Source organism: Gossypium arboreum, chromosome 3 (genome assembly GCF_025698485.1).
Source record: "Gossypium arboreum isolate Shixiya-1 chromosome 3, ASM2569848v2, whole genome shotgun sequence".
NCBI lineage: Eukaryota > Viridiplantae > Streptophyta > Magnoliopsida > Malvales > Malvaceae > Gossypium > Gossypium arboreum.
In genome coordinates this window covers 6,904,012-6,931,459 of record NC_069072.1, presented here as the reverse complement: position 1 = coordinate 6,931,459, position 27,448 = coordinate 6,904,012, and the positions used below count along the sequence as shown (strand labels likewise).

Sequence of the window (27,448 nt, the reverse complement as noted above, 5' to 3'; positions counted from 1 at the left end):
AAATCCTATAATCTAGGGAAGTTTGTGTAAGAGCATTTAGAGTATCGAACCGACTCAGTGGTCTGTACCAGATACGAATTAGAGGTTGACACATTTGAATATGTTATGTTTGCCCATGCAGAAGGTGTTTGGAAAGTTTTAACGTTCAGTTACTGTCCAAGAAAAGAGGGTTTAGAGGATTCACGCATTGGTGGTTGGAGATTTTGAATTGGCTCGGGAAAAATGGGTTGTGGTCTGAAGTTGGTTTGATTGCTAATACTTGTTGGTCCTTTTGGAAGGCACGGAATGAGTTGATGTTTGACCAATCCGTGCGTGCGATTCGATTGCGACTTGGAACAGAGCTTTGCTCGACAACCCTTGCGTTTCTGAAGGAAGCGATCAAATGAAACCGGTTCATAACGTGAGTGAAAATCAAAGATGGAGAAAACCAACATTTGGAACTGTTAAAATTAACAGTGATGCGTCGATGGATTCGGGTTCTCCAATGACTGGTATTGCAGCAATTGCACGAGATTATAATGGAAAAATTATTGACTGAACCAACGCAGTTGTTCGGACTACATCTGTACGAGTGGCTGAGGCCTTGGCTTTAGGGCTTGGCTCGGTTCTTGAAAAAAGATGGCAATGGCAGTCTATTATCTTTGAATCTAACAACAAAGAGTTGATTTACTCTGTGAAAAGTAAAGTCGGTTAAATTCTGATATCTCAGGAAAGCGTCAAAAAAATAGAGTTGAAAATTTGAAGAAAAAACAACAGAACTGAAACAGGGACATTGATTTCAGGAGAAAATAGCACAAAGAATGAAAAACAAACAATTCTCAAAATTCTTTTTATTAGTTATATGAAGACAGAGAACTCATTTCGTACATCCATTTGTAAGTTATATACATTATGCAAGCAAAGACCCCAGCCATGCCCCCAGTCCTCAAACCTTGTTTCGAATGACCAAAGCTTGCACTCGGGAGTCAATGATTCACCCAAATTAAGAATGTTCCTTGTAATTGTAATCGATTTTGACAGATTTATGGCTCAGTTGGGACCCCAACAGCTCAAGTACATGACAGTCCTCAAAGACTCTTCTGATTGTTTAGACTTGTTCAGTCCCTTTGAAATTGCAGCTGAGGATTGAGAGGAGAGGTTCTTGGCCTGTGAAGCTGACCTCACATGGTTCTTGGCATGCTGCGCAACTGACCTTACTGTGTAGTTCCATCTGCAAATACCTTGATCTTTCAGAGCCTCTACAGCTCCAATACTAGCTGCAACAATCCATGCTCTGCTTGTAGAACTCATCTTTGCAAACACTTGATTCTTGAATGTTGAAATTGAAGAAAGCTTGTATAAAGACAGATACACTGTGGTTTTGTTGATTGATGCTTAAGTGAAAGGGGGTTGCTTATATTTATAGGATAGCAAAAAAGGGGTGGTCCAGAAAGCTAAATATTAGGAGAAAGAAACAACAGGCTACAAGCTCGTGGTTTTCCTTTTCCTGGGCGAGTGGGGTCGGATGCACTTGGAACCATATGACTTAAATGCCCATCTGAAATCACTTGACGACAACAAATAGATATAGGACAATATTCAATGAATGCACGGTGGGCACATGGTTTGTTCTTAATAAACTAATAGCCGGCTGACTATTGGAGTACAACAGTCCAAACCACGCAATTGGGAATTGAAAAACAAGAGGCATATTTTGGAATATGATAAGAGCAAACTTTTTGCCACTTATTGAGTTCGTAATCAAATATATGTACAATTTCTTTGTTTATAGTCACTCCTTACTTATAAGCTAGTATTGGTATGTGCTTCCCGATCATCTAATCTACCTTGCAGCAGGATCGCCTGACCGACTAATCATTCATGTAAATAATTTAACTTTTTTAATATTTACTTCATTTCGTAAAGAAAAATGATTATAAGTGAAGAAGAACAGACGTCTCATGTAAATAAAAGACCAACGGTTAGGTTTAATGTAGTTCATGGTAATAAAATTGATGTTTTATTATTAAAAAAAGTTTCATATTTTTATAGAAAGAGCAAAGGTTGGAATAAAACGCACTAAGTTATGAAACTAGAAATTGACATCATCTACTAGAAAACTAAGGTAAGTTGCATCTATCTGATTGTTGGATTTTATGCAGAGCAAAAGGCAAGTACTGATTCATGTCTCTTCCAAAGATTTCCAACTTTTTAGAAATGTGAAATAATTGTAGTGCTATATCCTATTAATTTTTGCTGCATATATGTATACAGAAAATCAGATTCTAGCTTTTATTTAGTTTAACAAAATAAAATAGAAAACATAAAAATTAAGTGCATGATTATATATAAATTAAGAACACAAGTTGACAAAATTGCTCCTTTTCTTCTGATTAAAAGTAGCTTTCACAGCTATTCAATGCTACAATTTTCATATCCCCACTCCATTTTCAAGGACTAAAATCTAACACACTACAACTTCATCTATGCATATATATATATAATAGAACGACCATCAGTGTCAGCAAGGCCCCCAACAGCTCAAGAATATTACTTTCCTCAAAGTTTCTTAGCCTGCTTAGTTTTTTCATAGTCTGCTTCGAACAGTTGCAGAAGAAGAAAGCTTCTTGGCTTGAGAATATGATCTGAGATTGCTGTTGACATGTTGGTTAAACGACCTTTATTGCTTTATCTTTCAAAGCCTCAGCGGCTCCAACACTTGCTGCCCAGCCATGCCCCACTATATTTGATCGCTCCGTCCTCAAACCTTCTTTTTAATGTCCAAAGCTTGAACTGACGAATCAATGATTCACCCAAAGGATGTTCATACTAGCTTCTAATGAGAGTTAAGATGGCTCAGTTGGGACCCCAGCAACTCAAGTACATTACAGTCCTCAAAGACTCGTCTGATTGTTTAGACTGCCTCAGTCCTTTGGAAATTGCAGCTGACGATTGAGAGGAGAGGTTCTTGGCCTGTGAAGCTGACCTCACATAGTTCTTGGCATGCTGCACAACTGCCCTCGCAGTATAGTTCCATCTGCAGATACCTTGGTCCTTCAGTGCTTCCACAGCTCCAATACTAGCTGCGACAATCCATGCTCTGCTACTTGAACTCATCTTTGCAAATACTCGAATCTTGAATATTGAGCGTTGAAATTGAAGAAGAATGTATGTAAGAGAGACACACTGTGATTTTGTGGATTTGTTGTTGATGCTGAAGTGAAGGGGCTGCTTATATTTATAGGATAGGAAATAGGGATGGATCAGAAAGCCAAATGTTTAGGAAGAAAAACTAGAGGCTATTTGCTCGTGGTTTTCCGTAGTCTGGGGGGTGGATTGGACGCACTTGGAATAATATGACTTGAATGCTCATCTAAAATCACTAGATGACAACCAACAGATGAGGGCTACTATTCAATGAATGGACAGTGGGCACCTGGTTTTCTTTTATTAATAGCCTGGCCGGAGCATGGGAGTAGAACACTCCAAACCAATTGTTTTTATCACTGACAATTGGGAATTGGAAAACACCCTTTGCCAAATGCCACGTGCTGAGTTGGTAATTAAATATATTGACAGTCTCTCTACCTTGTAAGCTACCACTGATACGTGTTTCCCTAATGTCTATTCCACGTTGAAGCGGGATCGGTTCACACACTTATAATTCATGCCAAATTTTAACTCTGTCAAAACATATATTTCAATCTAATTAGTATGGTGTTTGATTATTTGTTTATATAAAATTATAGAGTAAATTTTAAAATTAATGTATATTTTAAATAATATTTTAAATTAAATTAATTGTTGAATTGATTAAGTTATTAGTTTGTTTAGTTTGCTTTGATTGAATAAATATTTGTAGGTCAATTGGTTTATGTCTCTCTTTAGGTTGATACTCTCTACTGTTTCAAGCAATCATAACTTTAAGTCTCTATATTTTGTACACTTGAAATTTAGCCTTCTTATTTTTATTTTTAAAAGTTTAATTCCTTTATTTTTAGATTTATAAATATAATTTCAAATTATATATAATTACGTAACATTTTAATTGAAAAATTTATTATGTTAACTATTTGAACTAATTAATTACAACATACAAATATTAAACTAATTAATAACACTATAAAAATATAAAAATTAGAAATTAAAATTAAAATATAAATTTAAATTTAAAGAAAAAGTGTATCGGCATGAGAAAGATCCTTTCGACATGGTAATACTCGTTCAGAATTCCAATAACATAAATTTTCAATAAAACGAGGCATTTCCTACAGCAAAAGGCAACGTGAATAGTTTACATTAACTAAACAGTAATTAGGAAGAAGAAAGCCTGCAATTTCGTTTTATGGTTAATTTTATACAAATTTGTATAGGTTAATAATTTCTTTTACATTTTTTTATTTTTACGATATATTTAAATTATTTTTTCAAATTAACATAATTACGGTTCAATTTATTTTAAATTTTACATAATTTTTCATAGGATTATAAAAGGTCAATTTTAACTCTGAGTCATTCAATTAAAAATTAAATTATTAAATTTGACCATATATTGATATAATTAATAAAAAATTGAAATCGAATTGACATGCATATTAGAACCTCTGCTAAACATTGGGTTTTATATATGGCAAAACAAATTGACAAAATCCTCTCCTCCTTTTCCTTACTGATAAAAAGAAAAGGCTTTCTTAGCCTTTCAACATTGATTCCAATTACATATATACATTCCTTCATCATTTGGAAGGACTAGAACCTAACATGCATGCTACAAACTCTCTCTATATGTACATATATGTGTCCAAAATAAACCGACCATCAGTGTCAATAAGGACCCAAACAGCCCAAGTACATAACTTTTCTCAAAGATTCCCCAGCCTGCTTTTACTTTTTCGTCTCTAGTTTTGCTTTGAACAATTGAAGAAGAAGAAAGCTTGTTGGCCTGAGAATATGATCTGACGTTATTCTTGGCACGTTGATTAAGTGCCCTTATTCCATGATTCCACCTCCAAAACCCTTGGTCTTTCAAAGCCTCAATAGCTCCAACACTTGCTGCAATCCTGCACCCCAACTCATTTGAGTTGCTTACACTCGATGCTCAGTTTACAGAGCTGCGACAATGCCGGGAGAGAGGTATATATAGAGAAGGTGGCTGAGCTCTTAGATGGCAATAGCCGTTAGTTTTATTGTTTAATCAGCAAAAGCAATTTGTCCTTAGTGATCAGTCCATTATTGCCGCTGGAAGTAGAAGCTAATACACGCAATCCGAGTCGCAAAACCTCGTTGGCCTTTGGTTTTTGACGTTGAGGACCTTTTATCTACCTCCTCATCGAAAAGAAATAAAGTTGCGGGTGGATCCCAATGTAGCATCATTCCTACAGAAGGAAAAAGACAAATAAAAAGACGGCTGTACTTGGCTTTTTGGTATTGGAAATTTTAACCTTCTAACATTCATAAAAAGATGTCCGAAACAAATTTAGTAAATTGTCCATCCAAATCCGGATCCAAGCCTGTTAACAGTAGGAAGCAGCCCCTGGAATGCAGCCTGGCTAAGAACAAATCCAGTGGCTGGTGCATAAGGTATAGCCCTTTGTATCTCCAAATGCAACTAGTCGTAAGGAAAGATTATCGGACTTGGTTCAAGCCACCATCTATCTATAGATATAATCAGATTATAGTAAAATGATTACTCCATATCATATGGTTATTTGAAATCATGTCAAATACCTAAAATATTTTAAAATAAATATATATTATTATAACCATTATTAACAAGTTATTTGAAACAAAATTCTCTACTATCCACATATAGATACGAATGAATAAATTAAGTGGATATAATTGATATGGGGTATTAGCAACTCTATTAACTCTTCCTAGACGAAGACCATTTCAAATACAAGGTTGCATATATAAGTAAACGGCCCTACGCAGGAAACTTTGAGAACGAGCTTTAGATAATAGGTACTTGTGCTGGATATAAGTGTGTGTAATGTGTTAGAGCCATTTAGGGATGATGGAAGGAGCGAAGTGTCACTATGAGAAGGACAGGCCAAGATCGGAACCAGCTGGAAAGTCGTCTCAGGTGGGATGGGTCTCAGGCACCGGCAACAGGGAAACCATCGTCAAACAGGTTGGGTTAGGTGATAAGCAGAAGCTAAGGGAAGCTGAAAAAGCTGAGAACCTCATGCATCTCATCTGCTTTGGACCTTGTGTAAATTGATCTCTCCTCTGTGTGTGTATATGTGAGGCTGTTTCAGCTATTTCTTTTCTTTATCTTCTTCCTTGATGCCGAATTCATCGTGCGTTATGATCTAAAAGGCTGTTAAAACTTTCTCTCTATATGTAGTTGTTTAGATGAATATAATTTATTCCGCGTAGTCTCTGTATGATTGAAGTTTATTATCAGAGACCAAAAAAGAAATGTACTAGTGATATTTACAAAGGTTATGTAGGCAAAAAAGCAGAGGATCAGGGTAGTCATGGATTTGTGATCTCATGTATCCCATTAGTCCAATTACAATAAGCCTTTCTGTTATATGAATTCTTGTATAAAGTTCTCAAAGCATCTTTACATTACATATTTAGAATTTTTACATTTTTCCTTTTCTTTCTGGTGTAATTTGTGTCTTATATGAATTCTTAGAAGAACCATTTATGGCGCAGATAGCATAGGTTATTTGAGCGACTGCAGATCATGGAAGCAATCTTAATTTTGCTGCCACTGAAACCCCAAGTTCTATGATTGATAGATGAGCCTGAGGTACATGACATGAGCTAAAGGGATAAACAAAAGCCCTCTCAAACAAGACCTAAAATAAAGTCCGATACCTCATTTCAAATTAGATGGGCTTAAGTTGGATCAGAGTCAACCAACAGGAATGACCAAAACAGTCCATATTTAATTTATGTGAAATAAACTTCTGCTACCAACAATTATTGGGTATTGGATTACACTTTTAAAGGGTATCCCTTAAAAAAGATAATTACGAATCTTAAAATAATTTATTTTTATAAATGATAAAATGAACATGTAAAATACATTATTTTTACCGGAAGGGCGTTAGGATTGTCAAGTTTATTATGTTGAATAAGTAATTTGTAATTTACTTATATTATTATTTAAGTATTTGATTGGGTTGATGTCACCCATTAAACAAGTCCCAACTTAGTTGTGAAATAAAATAAGGTCTTGCTTGATTGGCCATTCAAAAATAAGAGCCGCTTATCATTTAATTGAAAATTTTAATTAATTAATTAATTTTATTTATTTTAATATTATATTATCCTATAAAATTTTACCGTTAGAATTTGATTTTGTTTAGAATTAAGTGAAATGTTTAAAAATCAAGGATAAAATATAGAATATATATTTTTATTTAAAATATATATTTATTAAACAAGCTAATTATATTCCGTAATTAGTTTTAAGTAATATATCAAATAATTTTATAACTTAAATTTAGTACTTAATTTCAATATTTAATTTTTCAACACTTATTTTTTTCAATTTATATCACTCAAGTTATTATATTACGGTAACATTTCTTTTTATATATATATTTTTATATTAAATAAAAAAAACCCACATATTATAAGGTTTGAATTTGAGCCTATAGGGTTTAAACTTTCAATTTTACCGTTTAAACTAAAGCATTAATTTGCTTCTCCTTTGAACTTCAATTAAGTATATTTTATACTAATTTTTAATCGGGATCATGAGTATGCCATGATTTAGTAAGCACTATTGGTTTTTATGATCTAAAACTAGAGTCAATTTTATAAAGCAATTTAGGTTATTGGTAATGTTTTCTAAATTAGACTGGTCGTGGAACGGGTAAAGCCAACGATCCACTTAAAAAATATTAAAAATTTAAAAAATTCGATTTAATTGTCTGTTCAACCTTTTTTTAACTGGTTCATATTAGTTCTCAATCTAATCAATTGAAAAGAATTTTATAAACCGATATATTAATCAATTCTTAATCTAACCAGTAGTCTAATCAACTGATCTAATCTAATTCAAATAACATTGATATTGAGTAATTCAAGTCTAAATACTGTGTGTATTGTAGATAAAAGATGTCATACTGATATTTGTTGAATGAATGGCGAAGTTGGGCTTATATTCATTTTCTTTAAACAAATGGTGCGTTGGGCTTTAAATTGTGAGGAGGATAAGGAATCTGTCCACTACATTCGTGCAAACAAGATTCGAGCCACATTTGTCATGGTCTGACTGAGACCATATCGATACTGAAAAACGAGATAATGCATGAGTCATGAAGAAAGGTGAATCAGAGCAGCTACGTGCATCAATATTTTCTTGGTAGTATGTGGTATTGTCGTCGACTTGTTTCATAAATGCCTAGCAGACCAATACATGAAGATGACGAATTTCGTAGAACGGTCCTTGCCTAGAAATATGTGTTTTGTACCAATGAAGCATTTTATGCTTAGAGAGGATGTATTAAAACCATTTGGAACAATAATAGTGAGACACATTACATTCTCATCGAGAGAAGTTAAATTTAAACTTTGGAAATAATATTTTTAAGAGTAGTCACAAACTTTGAAAAATTAATCTTCATGTTGTTGAGGATTGATCCATAAAATCAACGAAAAAAAAGTAAAAAAGAATGAACACAAATATTTTACGTGGAAAACCTTTTGAAGAGAATAAAAAACATGCGCAAAAGAGATTTCGACTTTTCGCTAATGAGTAAACAAACGAGAATACAATATTGAGAAAATAAACTTAAAAGTACAATCCTAAAATCCCGAAAACAAAGTCTTAACTCGAGAACAAAATTCTCTCCATAGTTATAATGAAACTCTTACCAAAACTTATATACGACTATATCTTGTCGCCCTCAAAGAAAAAGCCCTTATTGATTAGGATCACAAAAGAGGGATATAAGGTCCCTTTAAACAGGCTAAGATTAGAGTTCCAATTATACTAAAATATCCCTAAAATAATCAGAGTCTACTTGGGAGAAGAAGTTTTGCTTGAAGTCTAAAACACGGCAACCAAATAAGAGAACATGTCGTCACATCATTTTTACCTCGTTGTGACATCCCGAGTCACGTCGTTGAAGCATCATAATCTTCTTTGTCACGATGCCATCATCTGTTTCTCCGAAAATGCAAAATACACCCCCACATATATAAAAAAATTAATATAAAAGATACTTGGATTCTAAAAATAAAATTTGAAAAAATTACTAAGGGAGTTGGAGAACTAGCTAGCCCACTCATGTTTTGAGTGATCTAGCTACCGCCTCCCAAACTACATCTAGAATCTTCGTTCTTATATTTTAAATAAGAAAAGGTTTTAGTTGACCATATCTTAAGCCATACAAAAATAATATTAATTATATATACCTACATAATCATCTACGTGTAATTGTTGCACCATTTCCCTACACCTGCATCATGACCCTTATCCACGTCCCCGAAAATCCAAACAACCCACATGATGTACCCATCCAAGGGATAGTTTATCACATCAATACTTGTTTTATTTATTAAAGTAAAAATATTATTAAAAAGTTATATTTGATATACATTTATACATTACCTTAATAACCCAATTCACTAATTCATTTTGAAATTTTTGTATGCCTAAGAAGTGCCATAAGAAAAAAGTGTGCGTTCAATAATGGTCTATGGGTTTCGTACACTCATGTGCCATTAACCGTAGTAAATTTATTTCAAACCCTAAAAAGTACATTCAACAGATGTGAACTCTTAAAAATGCTTCCAAAAGTTATAATAGTATTCAAAGTTGGTTGTAGTTCTTGGACACCATCCAACAAGAAATTAACAAAAAAAACTTGCTTGTATAACTACGAAATACACTTCACATTGTTAAAATAGATGATTGGTCAACTTTAGAGACGTGGATGTGGATTGGAGGCAGAAGCAAACCTTAGATTTGCGACAAGTAATTAGCTTTGCATGTGCGAGTATGTAAGCATCATCCACTCAATTAATTTATTAAACAATACTTTAAAAGGAAATCGATTGTGACCAAACTAATCATGGGGCGAGCTACACCGCAGCCACATGTATAAAATATATATGGGAAATCAGGATCAAAATCTATGAGCAGTCCGAAATGTGGGTTAATAAAATCATATAATGAGAGCGTGCATGCGTCATCAACTCATCATGCTAAATGGTTATCTGGAAAGTGAGATGTTGCTAGACCAGCAACGGGGAGACTGGAGATTACTTACGATTCAACATCTTGTTTTACGATCTAGCAAAAAGCTATTGAAAAATAGTTTAAAATAAAATTATTTATATTGGAAATCACCCGTACCAATTGCCAAACGTTATGATAAGTTTCCCGTTCAAACTACTTCTACCATGATTACAGCATTCATCGTCACTCCTATAGTCCAATTTAAGTTTAATAGAGTGGAAAATACATAATTTTATGTTCATATTTTGGAGGGGATACCCAAAACAAAGATGTATAAATTCAAAAGCAACGGGGTCTGATTATGCAGATAAATAGGTATATATAAAGGCATTTGACCAATTGGTTTGATGTTAGATAGGGGTGGATGAAATTATGCACCTCACTCTCAATGACTTTGAATTCAGTATTGCCCATAAACCTTAGCTTCTGCACAAAAGCCAACTTATGCCTTCCCCCTTTTTTCAGAGTAAAAAATGTCAAAATGAAGCACCACCACTAAAAACATTACTATACTCAAATAAGAAAAAAAGGACAAGAAATTAGAGGATTGTTGACTTTATGTATGTTGTTGTGAGTGGACAAAACCTTGAGCTGCATGCTACGTGCCCAAAATAGAGTGGTGATTTCAATTAGGGAAGCTGTCACCTGTATTATTGTTGAAGAACATCTAATGTTAAAATTGGATGTTTTGTGTTAGTCTTTAATATTCCATAAATAGGTTCTAGTTGTTGGACAAACAAAAATATGAAATTGGAATCACTTCCATTTGAATTTTCAATAATTGGTTGTAATTTCCTGCTTCATATTTTGCTTATGCTTTTCTTTTATGCTTGGTTAACACATTAATGTGAATAAATTCAAAATTACATATATATATATATATATATCTTATTTTTAAAATATATTTAAAAGTTTATTTAATTTTAACGAAAAATGAAATCATAGCAATAAGAATGAAAAATGATTTCTGGTACATTTTGACCAACTAAATAATTAACTAAATTATATAGTGTTTGTTATTAGTTATTTGTACTTGATCAAAAATTAATTGATTATGACAAGAAATATATGCTTAATGTTAGAGAGAGATAACCTAACAAATATAGAATACTTACATAAAATGTTTATTTTCTTATTAGTTTTATTAATAATCATATTATCAAATACTTTCTTAGACTAACATATTGTATACTATGATTTAATTTTTTGAGTTATATCATTTGTATAAAGGATTTTCTTTTCTCAAGTATTAACAATATTTTTATATTAATTAATTTTTAAAATTCAAAACTTATGTAGTGCAATTATAATTTATATTATCAAACATGATATAAGGAATTACGAACTCTATAAACCAAACACATTTACAAAACTTGTAAAATTATTTAATAATTACATTTTCATCTAATCATTATATATTATTCAAACATTAATATAAAAATATCGTTTTATTAATCAATTGCAAACGTCAAGAATATTGATGTATTGCTTCTATGGTAAGTTATGGTTGGGTAGTCATTAGAATAATTTGACTAAAAACAGGCACTATAAGATTATAGTTTCACTCAATTACCTTTTTGACAAAAATGTTTCTTCTTAAAAAACGTGACTATATAAATTTAGGGGTGAAGTCAGAATAATTTTGTAGGGGGTCGGACGAAATTTTAATTTTTTATGGTTTATATCTTTATAATTTTTAAATGATTAAATTAAATTTTTATAATTTTAAGGGGGCCAAAGTGTAATTTTATCTTTACTAATTTAAAATTTTTAAAAAATCTCAAGAGTCTAATTAACAATTTTACATTTTAAGGGAAGCCGAGGCCAGGGCCCTGCCAGCCCCCTAGATTTTCCCTACATAAACTAAAAATTTTCCAAAAAAGTGAAATGATTTATATTTAATTGAATTATGTAATATTATATATTATTTTAAATAAATAATTAACTCAACAACTAAATTAAATAATTAATCAATAGAATTGCAATGAAGCTTCCATTATAGTGTGTAAAATACACACCCAAAGTATTCACATGGATTTTAGATGCATATATCTGGAATGAAATTTTAGTCAAAGATTTCGGAGCAAGGAAAAGTGTTTGTAAACTCGATAAATCAACCAACAAACGAAATAATAAATGAGATAAAAATATCAAACACAAATATTTTAAATGAAAATCTTTTTTTTAAAAATGATAAAAAACTATGGGTAAAAATAATTTCACTATAATGACAAAAAAGAATAGTACAAATATGGAGATAAAACTAAATCCCGAAACACTAAATAAGAATCCTCATAACATAAATACAAAATTCTCTGAAAGCTTGTAAAAATTAATACCTAAATGTAAAATGAGTTCAATCTTTCTAAGATAGAAAAGTGTCTATTTATAGACTAAATTCGTAGGTCAAAAATATTAAAATAATCAACATTAATGACTGAAACAAATACTTGGAGTTTAACTAGGAGAAGAAAATCGAAAAAATTTCATGACACGTCGCCATGTCGTGGCATCGTTTTTGCTTCTCCCTTATATTCATCGTCACGATATCACATGGCTCCTCTTCACAGCATCGTTCTCTGTTTGTTCCATATTGATACAATATCACTTTACTTCAAAAAAAAAAATTCAACCAAATGAATTTTTTTTTCGAAGAATAACTAAAATTTGAATACATAAAGTTAAAATTTCGTTAATTATTTATGTTGTTCTTCAACTACCTAAAGTATTTCTACAGCTTCATGAAGCTATAATTAACCTAAAAGCATTATATCCGATGGCTCAAAATATATTTTCAAACATTTAAAAATTATGAATATATATATATATATATATATATTTGTAAAAAATACACCTTAAAGAGTTGATGATATTGGAAGAAACCCTAGCCGTCAAATTTTATTTTCTTTTGGTCGAAACTCGTCAAAGGTTGAAGAGAAATTCGTTTTTAATAGAGTTTGTATTGAAACCGCTTCTACGGGTAACAAGTAAAAAAGAACAAACATAATATAATAAATTTAATGTCCCTGAGTCTATCATTAATGACACACTGTGAGTTAAGTGTGGTTTTAAGTAAACTATCTTAATTTCATTATATACTCTCACTTTTTCTTTTTCTTTTTTAAATTTTACCATAAATAATATTTCGTGTACGAATTTCATATATTTTATAAAATAATAATATAATATTTTATCATAAAAATAAAATAAAATATCATGAAAGAGTTATACAAAATACTAATAATTTTACTTAAATATTAATTAATTATTATTAATAAATGTTAATATCTTTTGAGTTTAAGAGATTGGGGTGTTGAATTTAGGGTTTTAAAATATTTGTAATAATTGATTATTATTTAAATAAAGTTATTAATATTTATTTGTAACTCTTACATCATTTTTATTTTATTCAACAACAATAATATATTATATTATCATTTACTTATAATAATGCAGGAAATTATTTTTATTTTATTTCAATAATAATGTATTATGTTTTACGAAAAATTATATTATGAATGATATAAAATAATATCTCAATGTTTTACTGATGATGCAGGGCAGTCGTACGCTCCCATTTTACAACCCTATTACATGTGGATGAATTACATTTAATTGGAGCTATTACGTAATACGTAGAGAAAAAGGCTTGTGTCAGAAGGCCGGCGCCAAATTCCATTGACTTCAATCATGGTACCCATCTTGTTTCCTACTCTTTATATATATATGTGGAGGTCTATGGTTCCTTTAGGATAGACAAGTTACACATCAATTTCTCATTGTTTTCGTTCAAGCCTTCCCCTCCCAGTCTCACTCCTTCACGTAAACTGCTACATACTTTGAAACTTAACTTATCCAAAGGAAAACCAATGGGGAGAACACCTTGCTGTGACAAAAGTGGCCTCAAGAAAGGTCCCTGGACTCCCGAGGAAGATCTTAAGCTTACTAACTATATTCAGGTTCATGGACCAGGAAACTGGCGTACTCTCCCTAAGAATGCCGGTATGCAATTATTTGATCTCTCCTCGCCTCCACTTGAATTCAATCCCTCCAGCCTCTGATCATGCTTTTATTTCAAACTGTTTAGGTCTCCAAAGATGTGGGAAGAGTTGCCGTCTCAGATGGACGAACTACCTTAGACCTGATATCAGGAGAGGAAGGTTCTCATTTGAAGAAGAAGAAACTATAATTCAACTACACGGTATCTTGGGGAACAAGTAGGTTGCCTCAGTTTGGTAATGGTTTTCATATTAATGAAGATGTTGGACTTTAGACAGTTTCCTAATTTTTGTTGTGAATATATCAGGTGGTCGGCTATTGCGGGTCAATTGCCAGGAAGGACCGATAATGAAATTAAGAATTACTGGAACACCCATATCAGGAAAAGGCTTCTAAGGAATGGGATCGATCCAGTGACACATGCTCCACGTCTTGATTTGCTTGACCTTTCTTCCATTATCAGCTCAACTTTGTGCAACCAATCTCTTCTCAATGTGTCAAACTTGTTAGGTACACAAGCTCTCCTAAATCCCCAACTGCTCAGCCTAGCAAACACCCTCTTGTCTCTAAAACAAGAAAACCCAGAAATGCTGATGCAATATCTCCAACAAAACCAACTAAATCTAGACCCCTCGTTACAAGCTCCCATTCAAACTGCTTCAGCTTGCACCACCACATCCACCGTCCCTTGTTGTACTTCGATGCTAAGCCAAACAGGACTCATACAAGCCTCCGGAGAAGGCTTTTTCTCTTCCGATATGACGAACTTCAGCTACCCAAATTCCCAAGAAATTTTGACAACTTCCACTTTAACCAATGAATTTGCTGCGCAACCACATTACGTGCAGTGCAGCACAAATCCTACAGTTCCCATTCTGTCTGAAACTTCCAATTTCCAATCAGTGGATGGCAGCTTTGATTCGGTGAGGTCGTCGGCGATATCAAGTCCAACGCCTTTGAACTCATCATCTACATTCGTGAACAGCAGCAGTACCGATGACGAGAGAGAAAGCTTTAGCAGCTTGCTTAAGTTTGAAATACCGGAGGGCTTGGATATCAATGATTTTATGTAAATAATTTACAGCTTATAGTTTGGTTTGGACTTGTAAACTAAATGCACCATCATTCTTAATGGTTTTTGTTTATTCTTTAAAACCCCTTTTTAGTGGCTTTTGGTTTTGGTTTGTAATTTCTTTTTACTACTATGTTGATGAAAATATGAATTAGTTTTCTTTTTATTCCACCATTTTTTATTAATGGTCTATCTTTCTACTTCTCTTTTCAAAATTGAATGTATTTTAATTTTAAGCATTTGAATAAAATTGAAAATTTTAATTAATATCATCTTTGATTATTACTCCTAATCTTAGGATTTATCTTATATCATAAAATGGATGATAACACATATGGTTATACCTAAAAAATAAATATTAAATCTTATTAAAATAAATAAGTACTTAGAAGTTTTTCCCTTAATATTTGTGCAAATTATATATCTTTATTGTTAGGGGTCAATCCAAATAAACAACGAGATAGCAAAAATGGAAAGGAACGAACACAAATATTTTACGTGAAAAATCATAGGCAAAGGAGGTGTCGACTTTTCACTAGATGAGTAAATAAACAAGAGTGCAATACGAAGAAAATAAACCTAAATGTACAACCTGTACATTACCCAAAATCCCGAATACAAAGCTCAAAATCCTAAATCTCATAAGGAACTCATAAAAGGGGTATAAAATAATCTCTATAATTACCACGAAACTCTCACAAAAACTCGTATGTGATTACATCTTCTCACCCTAAAAAAACCCTTATTAATTGACCTCCCAAAAAAAGATACAATGGCCCCTTTAAATGAGCTAAGATTAGAGTTCTAATCATACTAAAATATCCCTAAAATAATTAGAGTCTAATTAGGAGAAGAAGTCCTGCTTGAAATCTAAAACGCCACTGTCAAATAGGAGAACACATCGTGACGTTGCAATGTCTCATTCACCTCATCATGACGTTGTCCATCGCGTCGTCCCAACGAGCTGGCGCTCCTCATCCCAATATAGGGCCTGTTTTGGCCCTTCTTCGATTGTTTGTCGATTCTCGTCTAAGGTGCCTACAATATATCCAATAAATGCAAGACACGCCCCACATTTATTGAACCATTTGAAAAAGAAAATTTAAACAAAAAGAAAATAAAATAAAGATAAAAACATAATTGTTAAAAAAATATCTCATTTTTTCATCATTATAATATTGATTTAGCAACCTTGTCAATGGCAACGGGATGCAATAGCGATGAGTACAAAATCATTAATAGAAGGATGTGCCAACTCATAAAGATTAGCTAGTATCTAATGCTTTAATGGTTCGATTAGGTACAACAAAATAAATACAACAAAAATCAACTATTAGAACTAAGAGGATGAACGAAAGTGATGGCATTTATTTTTATTTTCTTCTAATTAGTATTATATAACAAGCAAGCCTGCGGAAAAAAAAAGGGTTTAATACAAAGAAAAGAGTCCAAATGAGCATGGATAAACATGCAATCTATGGCACAACTTTGGCCCGGTGAGCAACCATATAACTCATGTTTCAGTTTCTATGACTTCGCAGTGTAATGGTCCTATTACGTTTGAAATAGGTTGTTCCTTCTTCACTTATTTTAATTATAGATTCATTATTATTAAAATAATTTTACTTAAATATTATATTAATCCAAATAAGATTAAACTCAGATAGTAAAATAAATTATTATATAAAAATAATTAAATTACCCCATAAAACTTATATACTTACCGCTATCAATTAAGGAAATTTCATGATTTATTATCCAAAAAAACAGGAAACATCTTCCCTTTTTGGCAAATACATAGTGAATGATGAGGTTAAAATACTTTCTTTATTAATAAATGTTAGATGTAGTGATAAAACATATTGCATTTCTAAAATATTGTTGGAAGAGGCGACCATGAACATTAATATAAATCTTACATTTAAAAAATACAATTTTTAAAAGGAAATTATTTTATTTTATTTTGAAATTCATGTTTGTTTAAAATAAATCATTTTATTTATTGAAAAAACATTGTTTATATCTAGTCTCATAATCACTGGTTTCCATTTCTTTTTTGATACTTTAATGTCCTAAGCTTAGAGGAATAGCAGCAACTTATCCCGAGCTCGATGGTGAGGAAACTATATAAGGGAAGTCTCTTTATTGGAAAATCATATATAGCTCACCAAACCGAATAACAAAGTACTTCATAATTTGACAAAGTCAAGCTCTTCATTATGGATGAATTACGTATTGAATTAAACCTTGTATAAAGATGGACTACTAATTAACCACTTTTTGGAGTAGTAAATAAGGATTTTTACTCTCCAACGCAATCACATTCTAGAAGTATATGATATACATCCCAATTCCCCACATGCATCACTATCACTATCGTTTTCCTTTTACATAATTAATGTATCTCTTCCTCATCTTTAAGCAAAGGCAATTAGTTCCACCCAAACTTCATTAGCCTTTGTTTTGGTAGAAAAAGTGCAATTTTGTCTTTGCATGACGTAAAGATATTTAAGCTTTGAATTTGAAGATGGGTAAGGAAAATGCAGAAATCTAGGTGAATAAACAGTATGAGAATGAAAACGGAGTACAAGAGAGTAGTCTTGGTTTATGAAATTCGGTTTGCCATTTTGCTTTTCTGCCCCACTAATGCACATGGGATACGCTTTTTGCTGACTTAATAACCACAATATTTTCTTGAATAATGAAGTGCGGTTTTTGATGGAAGGGTGAATGGCTGGTTTCTGCGGTTCAACAAGAAACAAGAGCAAGTTGCCTCAGTTAATGTCGTAATAGAGTAACTGTCCAAAACTAACACCTCTAACAACCCTTGGTAACAGATTTAACTAATTTCTTAACTAACACTGCATTTAAATAGCTTGTAATTAACACTATACAAAATATCCCTAGTTGATATTTGGTGAATAAAACATGCCAACTATCAAAAACCATTGCAGAAGGAGAGATGATAAAAAGTTCAGTGTGTTATTGTTCTACCACCATTGTGTTAATGGCTGCTGACCATCCCTGTTTGTAAGTTTTTAAACCTTTTAAGTCAATAAGAAATAAAGGCTGAAATGGATTTCTCACCCTATACACTTTGAATTTTAATCCCAAAGGAATTTATTTTATATATATGTCGGCAAGATTTTGAAATTTCACCCTCTCTTTTTTTCATTCTTACCATCGATTCTCACTATAATTTCATAAAGGTATTCTCCTAATTTTAGATGAAACTAGTTTTACAAGATAAGATTTAGACATTTCATCCTATCAATTAACGCCTTAGTATATCTATGTATTAGGCCTTCACTCACAAGTGTTTCACCAATTTATTGATGCTCGTCTTATAGATATTGGAGCCTACCTAAATTTAGAGTTTAATTTTTATATTTTTGTAAAGCCCCAATTAATTTATTTCTGCTTTTGAAAAAATTGTCACAAGTGTATATTTGTTACAGTGGTTAAGTGCTTTGGGTCTATTCAATAGATCTTAGGTTCAAGCCTCACTTTTGGCAATTTTGTGATTTTTAGAATCAAGCCTTATCTTTGTTCAGTGAGTCTGTTCGGGTTAGTGAACTTTATAAAGACATTCCGTTAGAGGTGTAAGGGTCTGTATTTCTGGTAGATCTGATGGAGCTTCCATTTGGGGAATTTGACTTGATCTTATTGTAACGACCTAATAGTCAGGTAATTGAGAAAGTGTATTTTCAGGTCTCCGTTTTCGACAAACAGAATATTTACGAAGTTTTTGGTTAGGTGAATTAATTTGAATTAAGGTTAATTAGGTATAAGAATTAATTTGAATAATGTAACGGCCCAAATTTTAGTGATATCAGAATAGTGATTTGAGATCACTAAATCCAAAATGTGAGTTTAGATATTAGTAAGTAAAAGTTAAATGTAATTTTAGAAATATTTTTGAATTAGTGAAATTATGAATTAAAAGAAATTTATAGATTAAATGAAATAAAAGCGAGGTATCGAGACCTCAAATTTATAAACCGAGCCATAAATATTTCTAAAAATATTTATGGAGTGTTAATAAGTTAGTATTAAAGTTTCGTTAAGAAATTTTACCATTTTGATAGTTAATTGAAGAAAAAGGACTAAATTGAATAAAGTACAAAATTATAAAATATGATTAAATAGCTTAAGAGATTATCAAAGAAGGAGTTAAAAGGTAAATAGATCCAAATTAGATGGGTTGACAGCATGAGTGTGCAGGAAAAATAAAAATCAAGTGTAAACAATGGGCAAAATTGAAAATAGGGTAAAAATTTAATTGTAAAATATGATATATTAGGTAAATCTAGAGTTTTCTTTATTTTTCTTCATCCTCTCCAGAAAAAACACCATTGAAGGGTTCTTTTAAGTTGGTCTCTCATATTTTTACTACATGTAAGCTCAATTCTTGATTATTTCTTATAATTTTTGTGTTTTTGAGACTTTTACAACTAGGTCCACTTGTTTAATTCATTAGTTTTGATTTCATGGGTAATTTTGAAAGTTTCCATGAATAAGTACTGAAATTTTATGATGATTTATCATGGAATTGAGGTTTTAATTTTATTATATAATGATTTTATGAAGAGATTTATTTAGAAATCAATTTTTAAGATCTAATTGTAAAAGTTGTTAAAATTAGGGTTTTGTGATGAAATTTTGAGTGTTAAAGGCTTTGAAGTAGTTTATAATGTCTGGATAAAGTGTTATTTGAAAGGAATTAGCTCAATCGATGAATAAATTGAGCAGAGACTAAATTGTAAAAAAAACTAAAAAGTTTGGAGTAATAGTGTAATTTCAAAATTTAAGGGCATAAATTTTGAAGTAGAATAGAATTGAAATAGATGCTAATGAAGGAATGATTTTATAATTATAGATCAAGAAAACGAAGTGGATCGTGGAAAGGAGAAATTGCAAGAATAGTCCCTGAATTTCTACGACTTTTACAAATTAGCCCAGGTAAGTTCATATAGAAAAATTCAATGTTTTATTATGAAAATCTTATGATTGCTAAGGTACCTTATTTTAGATGAATACTTTCAAATTGTATTAATTACTAAATAATGTTTAACTAAAAGTACAAATTAGTTGGAACAATGGTTTTGAGTGCTTTCATTTTATGACCATGATGAATTGACGGAAAAGATGTGATATATGTTCCTGTATAAGACCATAGCTGGGCTATGGCATTAGTGCAATGTGATATGTGTTCCCGTATAAGACCATAGCTGGGCTATGGCATCGGTGTGATGTGATAACGTGATTCTGTATAAGACCATATCTGGGATATGGCATCGGTATGATATGTGATCCGTGTAAGACCATGGCGGGGCTATGGCTTTGGTGTGTGATATGTGACTAAATGCAAGTCCATGGTTTACCATGGCAATGTGATAATGAATCACTCAATTCCATTATTGTTCCCTAATTTAACTATGGAAGTAAATGATAAATGGGCCCAAAGGAGTTAAATTCATGAATAGAAACATGGAAATTATTCAAATGAGCTTATTAATAATTTTGTGATTTACAGGAAGAATTAATTAAATTAAAAGATATATGATTGTGTACAATGTTCTGTGAGATTTATGTTTTTATGCCAATGAGCGTACTAAGTTTCTATAAGCTTATTTGTGTATGTTATTTGTTTTGTAGATTGACTTGTATACATATGGAGGATTGGATCTACATCAAGGATCACACTATCTAGATTTATTCCGGTAGATTTTGTTAAACAAATTTTTTATTTATATGGCATGTATAGGGGTTGATTTGATAATGTAATTGTAGGAACAATTAAGTATGCAAAGTAAGTTGAATGTGATGTTTTGTGTTTGAGAATGAAATATACATGTTTTGGCTTGAAATAATTAATTGGTTGAATTCTATTAGTGTATAATTATGTTTAAGTGCAGGAAATGGATGAAAGGGTGAGAAAAGTGGCTTAAAATGACATATTTTCGTCCATACGAGTAGACATACGGATGTGTGTCTACGCCGTGTGTGACACACAGTATGCCCACGGGCATGTGATATGACCGTGTGTCCCCTGCATCCTTAAATATGAAGTCAGGATAGTACACGGGCCAAAGACACGATCGTGTGTCTTGGTCGTGTGAAGGACACGGGTTTCAAGCATGGTCGTGTGTCAAAAATAGTGTGAAAATGGCTTAAAAATGGTGAAAAATCAGTTTACCACACGGGCTGGCCACACGGCCATGTCTCAAGCCATACGGGCGTGTGCCCCTATCTTCAAGGTAAAATTTTCAAAGTTGCCGATTTAGTCTCGAACCATTTCCAAAGTATGTATTGGGCCCCGTAGGCCCATATTAGGGACTTTATCATAAAATTTGAAAAGTTTTAATTTAGAATGCGAATTTTTGACTTGGTTTTATACGAATGCTAGTGTATAAGTCCAGTAATACCTCGTAACCCTATTCCGGTAATAGATACGGGTTATGGGTGTTACAAATAAAGTGTGAAAGATTAATTATAGAATAAAGGAAAGTCAATGGACTAAATAAATAAATAAACTAAATTGTGACAATTGGATGGTAATAATAAAATACATGTGTAATAAATATACACATACATTTGTAATACATATATGTATTTACTTATTATTTAAGTAATAATTACGTAATATAATAATATAATAACATAAAATAAAAGAAATAAAACAAAAGAAATAGAAAAAGAAAGAAGGAGGAGGAAGAAAGCAGAAAAGGGAAAAGGAAAAGAAAAGAAAAAGAAAAGAAAAATTTAGGGTTTTAAGGTTCAAATTCAATTTGGTAAGTTAATTTAGTTCATTTTCTTGTAATTTTGATGTTTTAGAATCCTAGAACAAAATACTACTTGATTTATGTTGAAATTTTAGAAGTTAGTGAATGTTTAGATGTTATTTATGTTGAATAAATTAAAGTGTTAGGGTTAAATTGATAGAATTTCAAGTTAGAAGTAAAAAAGGATTGAATTGTAAAATAAACTATAAGTTTTGAGTAATAAGGACTAAATTGAAATAATTTTAAAATTAGGGATTTATGGTGAAATTAGAGAGTTGAAATTAGTTTAAAGTGGAAATTTAATGAAATATGAAATTAGTTTTGTAAGAAAAAGAGTTAGTTTTGATTTAAGGACTAAGTTGAAATTTAGGCAAAAGTTGAGTATAAATTGAAATATTCAATGTGAAATGTGTTATATTGATAAATTTTAATTGTTTTGATTTTCGTAGCTAACGTTGTGCCGGAGACCTCGGTTAAGAAAGGAAAAGAGAGTCAACGGAAAGTGATTCAAAAATTACGGTTTGTATCTCCATAATCCGAAGCTAATTATTAATTGTCGTATTTATTAATATATATATATATATGTTGTAAGTGGAAATGATGTGAGTATTGGTATTGAATTGAATTGAATTATGAGTATATGTGTGATTATTTAAAATGTGTATAGATTGGAAATTGAAAAGTGATTTGAAAACCCTATTAACTATATCGGGCTGAGTTGAATATAGTTAGCATGCTATAAGATTAGAAGATATTAGGGATACTTTGACTTCTAATCGATGAGACACTGGGTGTCATATTATTACTTCAGACATATTCGATGAGATACTGGGTACCACTTTACTTCGGTATGGCGGGTGAGACATTGGGTGTCAATTATTACTTCAAATTATCGATGAGGCGTTAGGTGCCATACTGGTGTGTTTTGGTTGGATCCATGTATCCGCCAAAGTCCGAGTCTTGTTAATAGGGGTAATTAAATGAAACGACATTATGATTGATATTGGATTGTATTATATGTGAATTGAAATGAGATAGTGAATTGAAATATGCATATAAAATGTATGAATTATGAGTTCACGAAATGGCTATTGATATAGTGAGATGATATGTGTATTCCATTGAGAAATGCTATTGAATAGCAATTATGAAATTGAAGTAGTAAGAGATGAGTATTGAAAATGTTATAAATGATTGTTTATGAAATTAATTATTAGTTGAATGATTTTCGTTATATGAATTTAAATATATAAATATTATAAATTCTTGTTTATTAAATATTCAGATTATAAAAATGTCACTGAGTTTATACTCAGTGTACGGTTTGTTTCCTTGCACAAGTTAAGTTAAAGCCAAATCGTTGAATCAGCATCCAAAGCCGATCCTGAACTTAAAATGGTGAATTTTATTTCTATTTAAGTAAAGGTGATAAACCGTAATATATACATATTTTTACTCCATGGTTGGCATATTTATGAATGATTTTTTCCTTGGTTTTAATGAATTTGATGCTCCTAATCTTTAATTTCATGTTTTATACTCAGGAGAGCTTAGAATATCAAAAAGAGCAAGAAACGGGCCAAAAACAGACCAAATGGGCATAAATCAGTGTTTCACACTGCCTAGGCACTCTCACACGGGTAAACCACATGCCCGTGTGAGGCACACGAGCAGTACACAGGCCCGTGTGTCATGGCCATGTCAACTAGAAACCAGCTCAGAATTACACACAGTTTGAACACTTGCACACGGGCATGGCACATGGTCGTGTCCCTGTCGAGCCCAAGTCTAGTTCTACTCACAAAGAGGTCACTTTTGAGGGTTTTGAAGCATTCTAAAGCTTATATAAACACCTTAGAAGAGGATTAAAGGGGGGACACACAGAGGAGAAGGTAGGAAAATACTCAAGAACAGCCATCGGAATCACCTCGGAGCCAGGATCTACATCAAGACTGAAGATTTCCATCCAATTCCCTAGAAGTTCTTTGGGTTTCTTTATGTTTTGTTGTTTTCTAAACTTTGAGATGTTTTCCATTTTTATCATGAACTAATCTCCCTAAATACCTAAGGAAGATGAAATCTAAGACGAATCTTATTACTCTTTGATTTATATGATAAATATTTGTTCTTATTCTTAATTGTGAGTTTAATCATTGTTTTAATATTTCAGGATATTAATTCAGGTTTTTGATGTGCTTGTTCAGTGGAGGAAAATTCCCTGTTTAAGAGTAGATCATTCATAATTAAGCGGAGTTGCATGCAATCCCAGAGATAAGACGACATAAATCTGTCGGATTAGAGTCAAATCTAATAAGGGAATTCATAGATCGAGTTAATGCGACAATAAGGGTTTTAATTAGAAAGAGATTTCAATTAATCAACCTAAAGTCAGTTGTTTTTAATCTTGAAAAGGATATTAAAATAAATCAGGGATTTCTACGGAATAAGTCAAGTGAATAAATCGTCTAAATCAAAGGTAATAAGTGAAGTCTAGGTGGATTCTTTCTTGGGTATTGTCTTCTCCATTGGTTTATCTAAAGTATTTTCCAACTTTCATCTCTGTCATAATCTTAGAAAATTAGTTTAGTTTAAAAGCACCTTTTAATTCTTAGGCTAGATAATAAAAAGATAGTAATTACTAGTACTTTTAGTCCTTGTGGATACGATATTTCCGGTCTCACCATAACTATACTACTGTTCGATAGGTGCGCTTGTCTTAAGTCAAATTTTTAGTTAGTTTCACAAGCGTCAAAAGGCATGTACCTAGGAATGTTTATGTTTGTTATTTTGAATAGTGAATGTAAAAGATGATCTAAGATGATACTGGTTACTTATATATATATATCTAGGTTTATATGTTATGTTGAGATTATAAAATACTATGTTTTGGTATGAAATTAGATTTGGTTTGAATGAAGTTAATTGAATTGGTTTGAATAATATATGAGAAATACTTATGAATATACATTAGATAGGTCAATAGATTGATAGTTTTAACATGTTTTAGGTGTATTTGAATATATTTTGGATTGGTTGAATGATTGGATTTTATGTTACTTGAGGTTCAAGATTTGCAGAGTTGGTAAATTTGATGTATAAGGCTCATTTTGAATCTACACGGACAAGTACATAGGCGTATGATCAGACCGTGTGAGACACACGGCTTATTCAAGAGTATGTGGTTAGGTCGTGTGTCCCTTGCAACTTAAAATTTTAAAACAAAATGCTCAGGTATTACCACATGGGTAGAGACACGGGCGTGTGTCTTAACTGTGTGAGGAACACAGCCTAGCATACGGGCGTGTGACGTGGTCATGTGAGGAAAGTTAGGGAGTTACACGGGGTGGGACACAATTTGAGGCATGGGCATGTCTCAGGACCACACGGGTGTGTGACCTTGTACCTAAAAAATTTTTAAAATTTCATGAAAAATTACTGAAGTACACGATTGAGTCCCAATTTGTTTCTAACACGTGTTTTGGGCCTCGAAGGTTCATAAAGGGACTATATAATTTAATTATGATGTTTATGTGTGAATAATTATGAATTATTCGTATTTGATTTGTAATGTCTGGTAATGCTCCGTAACTATATTTCGGCGACAGATAAGGGTTAGAGGGTATTATATTTAGTGGTATCAGAGCTATGTCGATTTTGCAATTATTCATAAGACTATGTTTAGGACTCATTATGGACATTACGAGTTTGTAGTGATGCATTTTGGTCTGATGAATGCTCTGGCAGCATCCATGAATCTGATGAACTGAGTCTTTCAGCCTTGTTTAGATCAGTTCATCGTGGTGTTCATCGATGACATTCTGGTTTAATCTAAAAGTGAGGATGAGCATATCAGAGTGGGGCATATAGTTTTTGCTCAGGGGATCCATGTCTATCCGAGGAAGATAGAGGCTGTGCGGGATTAGAAACAGCCTAAGAATTTATCTGAGATTCATAGTTTTCTGGGTTTGACGGGATATTATCGGTGGTTTGTCGAGGGGTTCTCTCTGATTGCAGCTCATTTGACAAAGCTTCTGCGTAAGGGTGTTCCATTTGCTTAGAGTGATTTGCAGCAATCGAGCTTCGAGAAGCTCAAGTCAGTTTTAACTCAGGCTTCTGTTTTGATACAACCTGAATTCGAGAAAGAGTTTTTGGTTTACAGTGATGTGTCGCATGTTGGTTTAGGTTGTGTTCTAGTGCAGGATGGAAAAGTTGTAGCTTATGCGCCCGTCAGCTTAAGACGTATCAGGGAAATTATCCGGTACATGATCTGGAGTTGGCTGCGGTGGTCTTTGTGTTGAAAATCTAGAGGCATTATCTATATAGTGAGAGGTGTGTTATTTACACTGATCATAAGAGTCTCAAGTACTTCTTTACCTAGAAGGAGTTGAATCTTAGGTAGCGCTGTTGGATTGAGTTGCTCAAAGATTATAATTGCACGATAGAGTATCATCCTGGTAAGGCCAATGTGATGGCCGATGCTCTAAGTCGTAAGGCGATGATTGATCTGAGAACGATGTTCACTCGCCTTAGTCCGTTTGATAATAGGAGTTTGTTAGCCAAGTTGCAAGTTAAGTCGACTTGGATTGATTAGATTCGAGATAAGTAGTTGGGAGATGAGTCTCTGGGTTTTCGATTTCGTCAGATTGAAAATGGCAGTACTTCAGATTTTGAGTTGAATAATGATGGGGTGCTATGTTTTCGAGGTCGAATTTGTGTTCCGAATGATCTAGATTTGTGACAGTTGATTCTAAAGAAGGAGCATAGTTGCCTTTATGCTATACACCCAGGTCGTAATAAAATGTATCGTGATCTTCGTGAGTTATATTGGTGGCCGAGATTAAAGCATAAAGTTACTAATTTTGTTACTCATTGTCGAACATGTCAGCAAGTTAAGGCTGAGCACCAATTACCTTCGAGTTTGCTACAACCTGTTAAGATTCCTTTATGGAAGTGGGAACAAATGACGATGGACTTCGTTAGTGGGTTGCCCTTAACACCTACTAAGAATGATTCTATTTAGGTCATCATTGATCGATTAACTAAGTCTGCTTATTTTATTTCGGTTCGGACAGACTATACTCTGCAGAAGTTAGTGAAGCTTTACATTTCTGAGATTATAAGACTGCATGGGGTTCCTGTTTTGTTTATTTCTAATAGAGATCCTCGTTTCACTTTTCGGTTCTGATAGATACTGGATAATATGATTCGGAGTTGTGTTATTGATTTTCGAGGTAGTTGAGAGGACTATTTGCCGCTAGCTAAGTTCGCCTACAATAACAGTTTCTAGTCTAGCATCCAGATGGCACCTTACGAGGCTTTATAGGGTCGTAAGTGTCATACTTCACTATGTTGGGCTGAGTTAGGTGAGCGTCAAATTTTGGGTCCTGAGTTAGTTTCTAAGAC

At 32.5% G+C, this 27,448-nt stretch overlaps 3 protein-coding genes across 3 annotated transcripts; 1 reads left to right on the top strand and 2 right to left on the bottom strand.

Annotated features, from left to right (window-relative positions):
- Positions 1-815: 815 nt before the first annotated feature.
- LOC108475609 (uncharacterized) lies at positions 816-1,402 on the bottom strand. Its single transcript, XM_017777587.2, has one exon. The coding sequence runs from the start codon at positions 1,288-1,290 to the stop codon at positions 1,030-1,032; it is 261 nt and encodes an 86-aa protein (XP_017633076.1). The 5' UTR covers positions 1,291-1,402; the 3' UTR covers positions 816-1,029.
- Positions 1,403-2,309: 907 nt separating this feature from the next.
- Positions 2,310-3,401, bottom strand: LOC108474851 (uncharacterized). Its single transcript, XM_017776878.2, has one exon. The coding sequence runs from the start codon at positions 3,094-3,096 to the stop codon at positions 2,836-2,838; it is 261 nt and encodes an 86-aa protein (XP_017632367.1). The 5' UTR covers positions 3,097-3,401; the 3' UTR covers positions 2,310-2,835.
- Positions 3,402-13,944: 10,543 nt separating this feature from the next.
- LOC108475662 (transcription factor MYB41-like) lies at positions 13,945-15,343 on the top strand. Its single transcript, XM_017777646.2, has 3 exons — positions 13,945-14,191; positions 14,277-14,406; positions 14,496-15,343. Exons 1-3 carry the CDS (start codon positions 14,059-14,061, stop codon positions 15,259-15,261), a joined length of 1,029 nt encoding a protein of 342 aa, XP_017633135.1. The 5' UTR covers positions 13,945-14,058; the 3' UTR covers positions 15,262-15,343.
- Positions 15,344-27,448: the final 12,105 nt, after the last annotated feature.

Excerpts from the sequence above, each read along its gene's own strand:
- LOC108475609 (XM_017777587.2), bottom strand. The coding sequence starts at position 1,290 with ATGAGTTCTACAAGCAGAGCATGGATTGTTGCAGCTAGTATTGGAGCT.
- LOC108474851 (XM_017776878.2), bottom strand. The coding sequence starts at position 3,096 with ATGAGTTCAAGTAGCAGAGCATGGATTGTCGCAGCTAGTATTGGAGCT.
- LOC108475662 (XM_017777646.2), top strand. The coding sequence starts at position 14,059 with ATGGGGAGAACACCTTGCTGTGACAAAAGTGGCCTCAAGAAAGGTCCC. Across the intron at positions 14,192-14,276 it reads TACTCTCCCTAAGAATGCCG|GTCTCCAAAGATGTGGGAAG; the intron begins GTATGCAATTAT and ends CAAACTGTTTAG. Across the intron at positions 14,407-14,495 it reads CACGGTATCTTGGGGAACAA|GTGGTCGGCTATTGCGGGTC; the intron begins GTAGGTTGCCTC and ends TGAATATATCAG.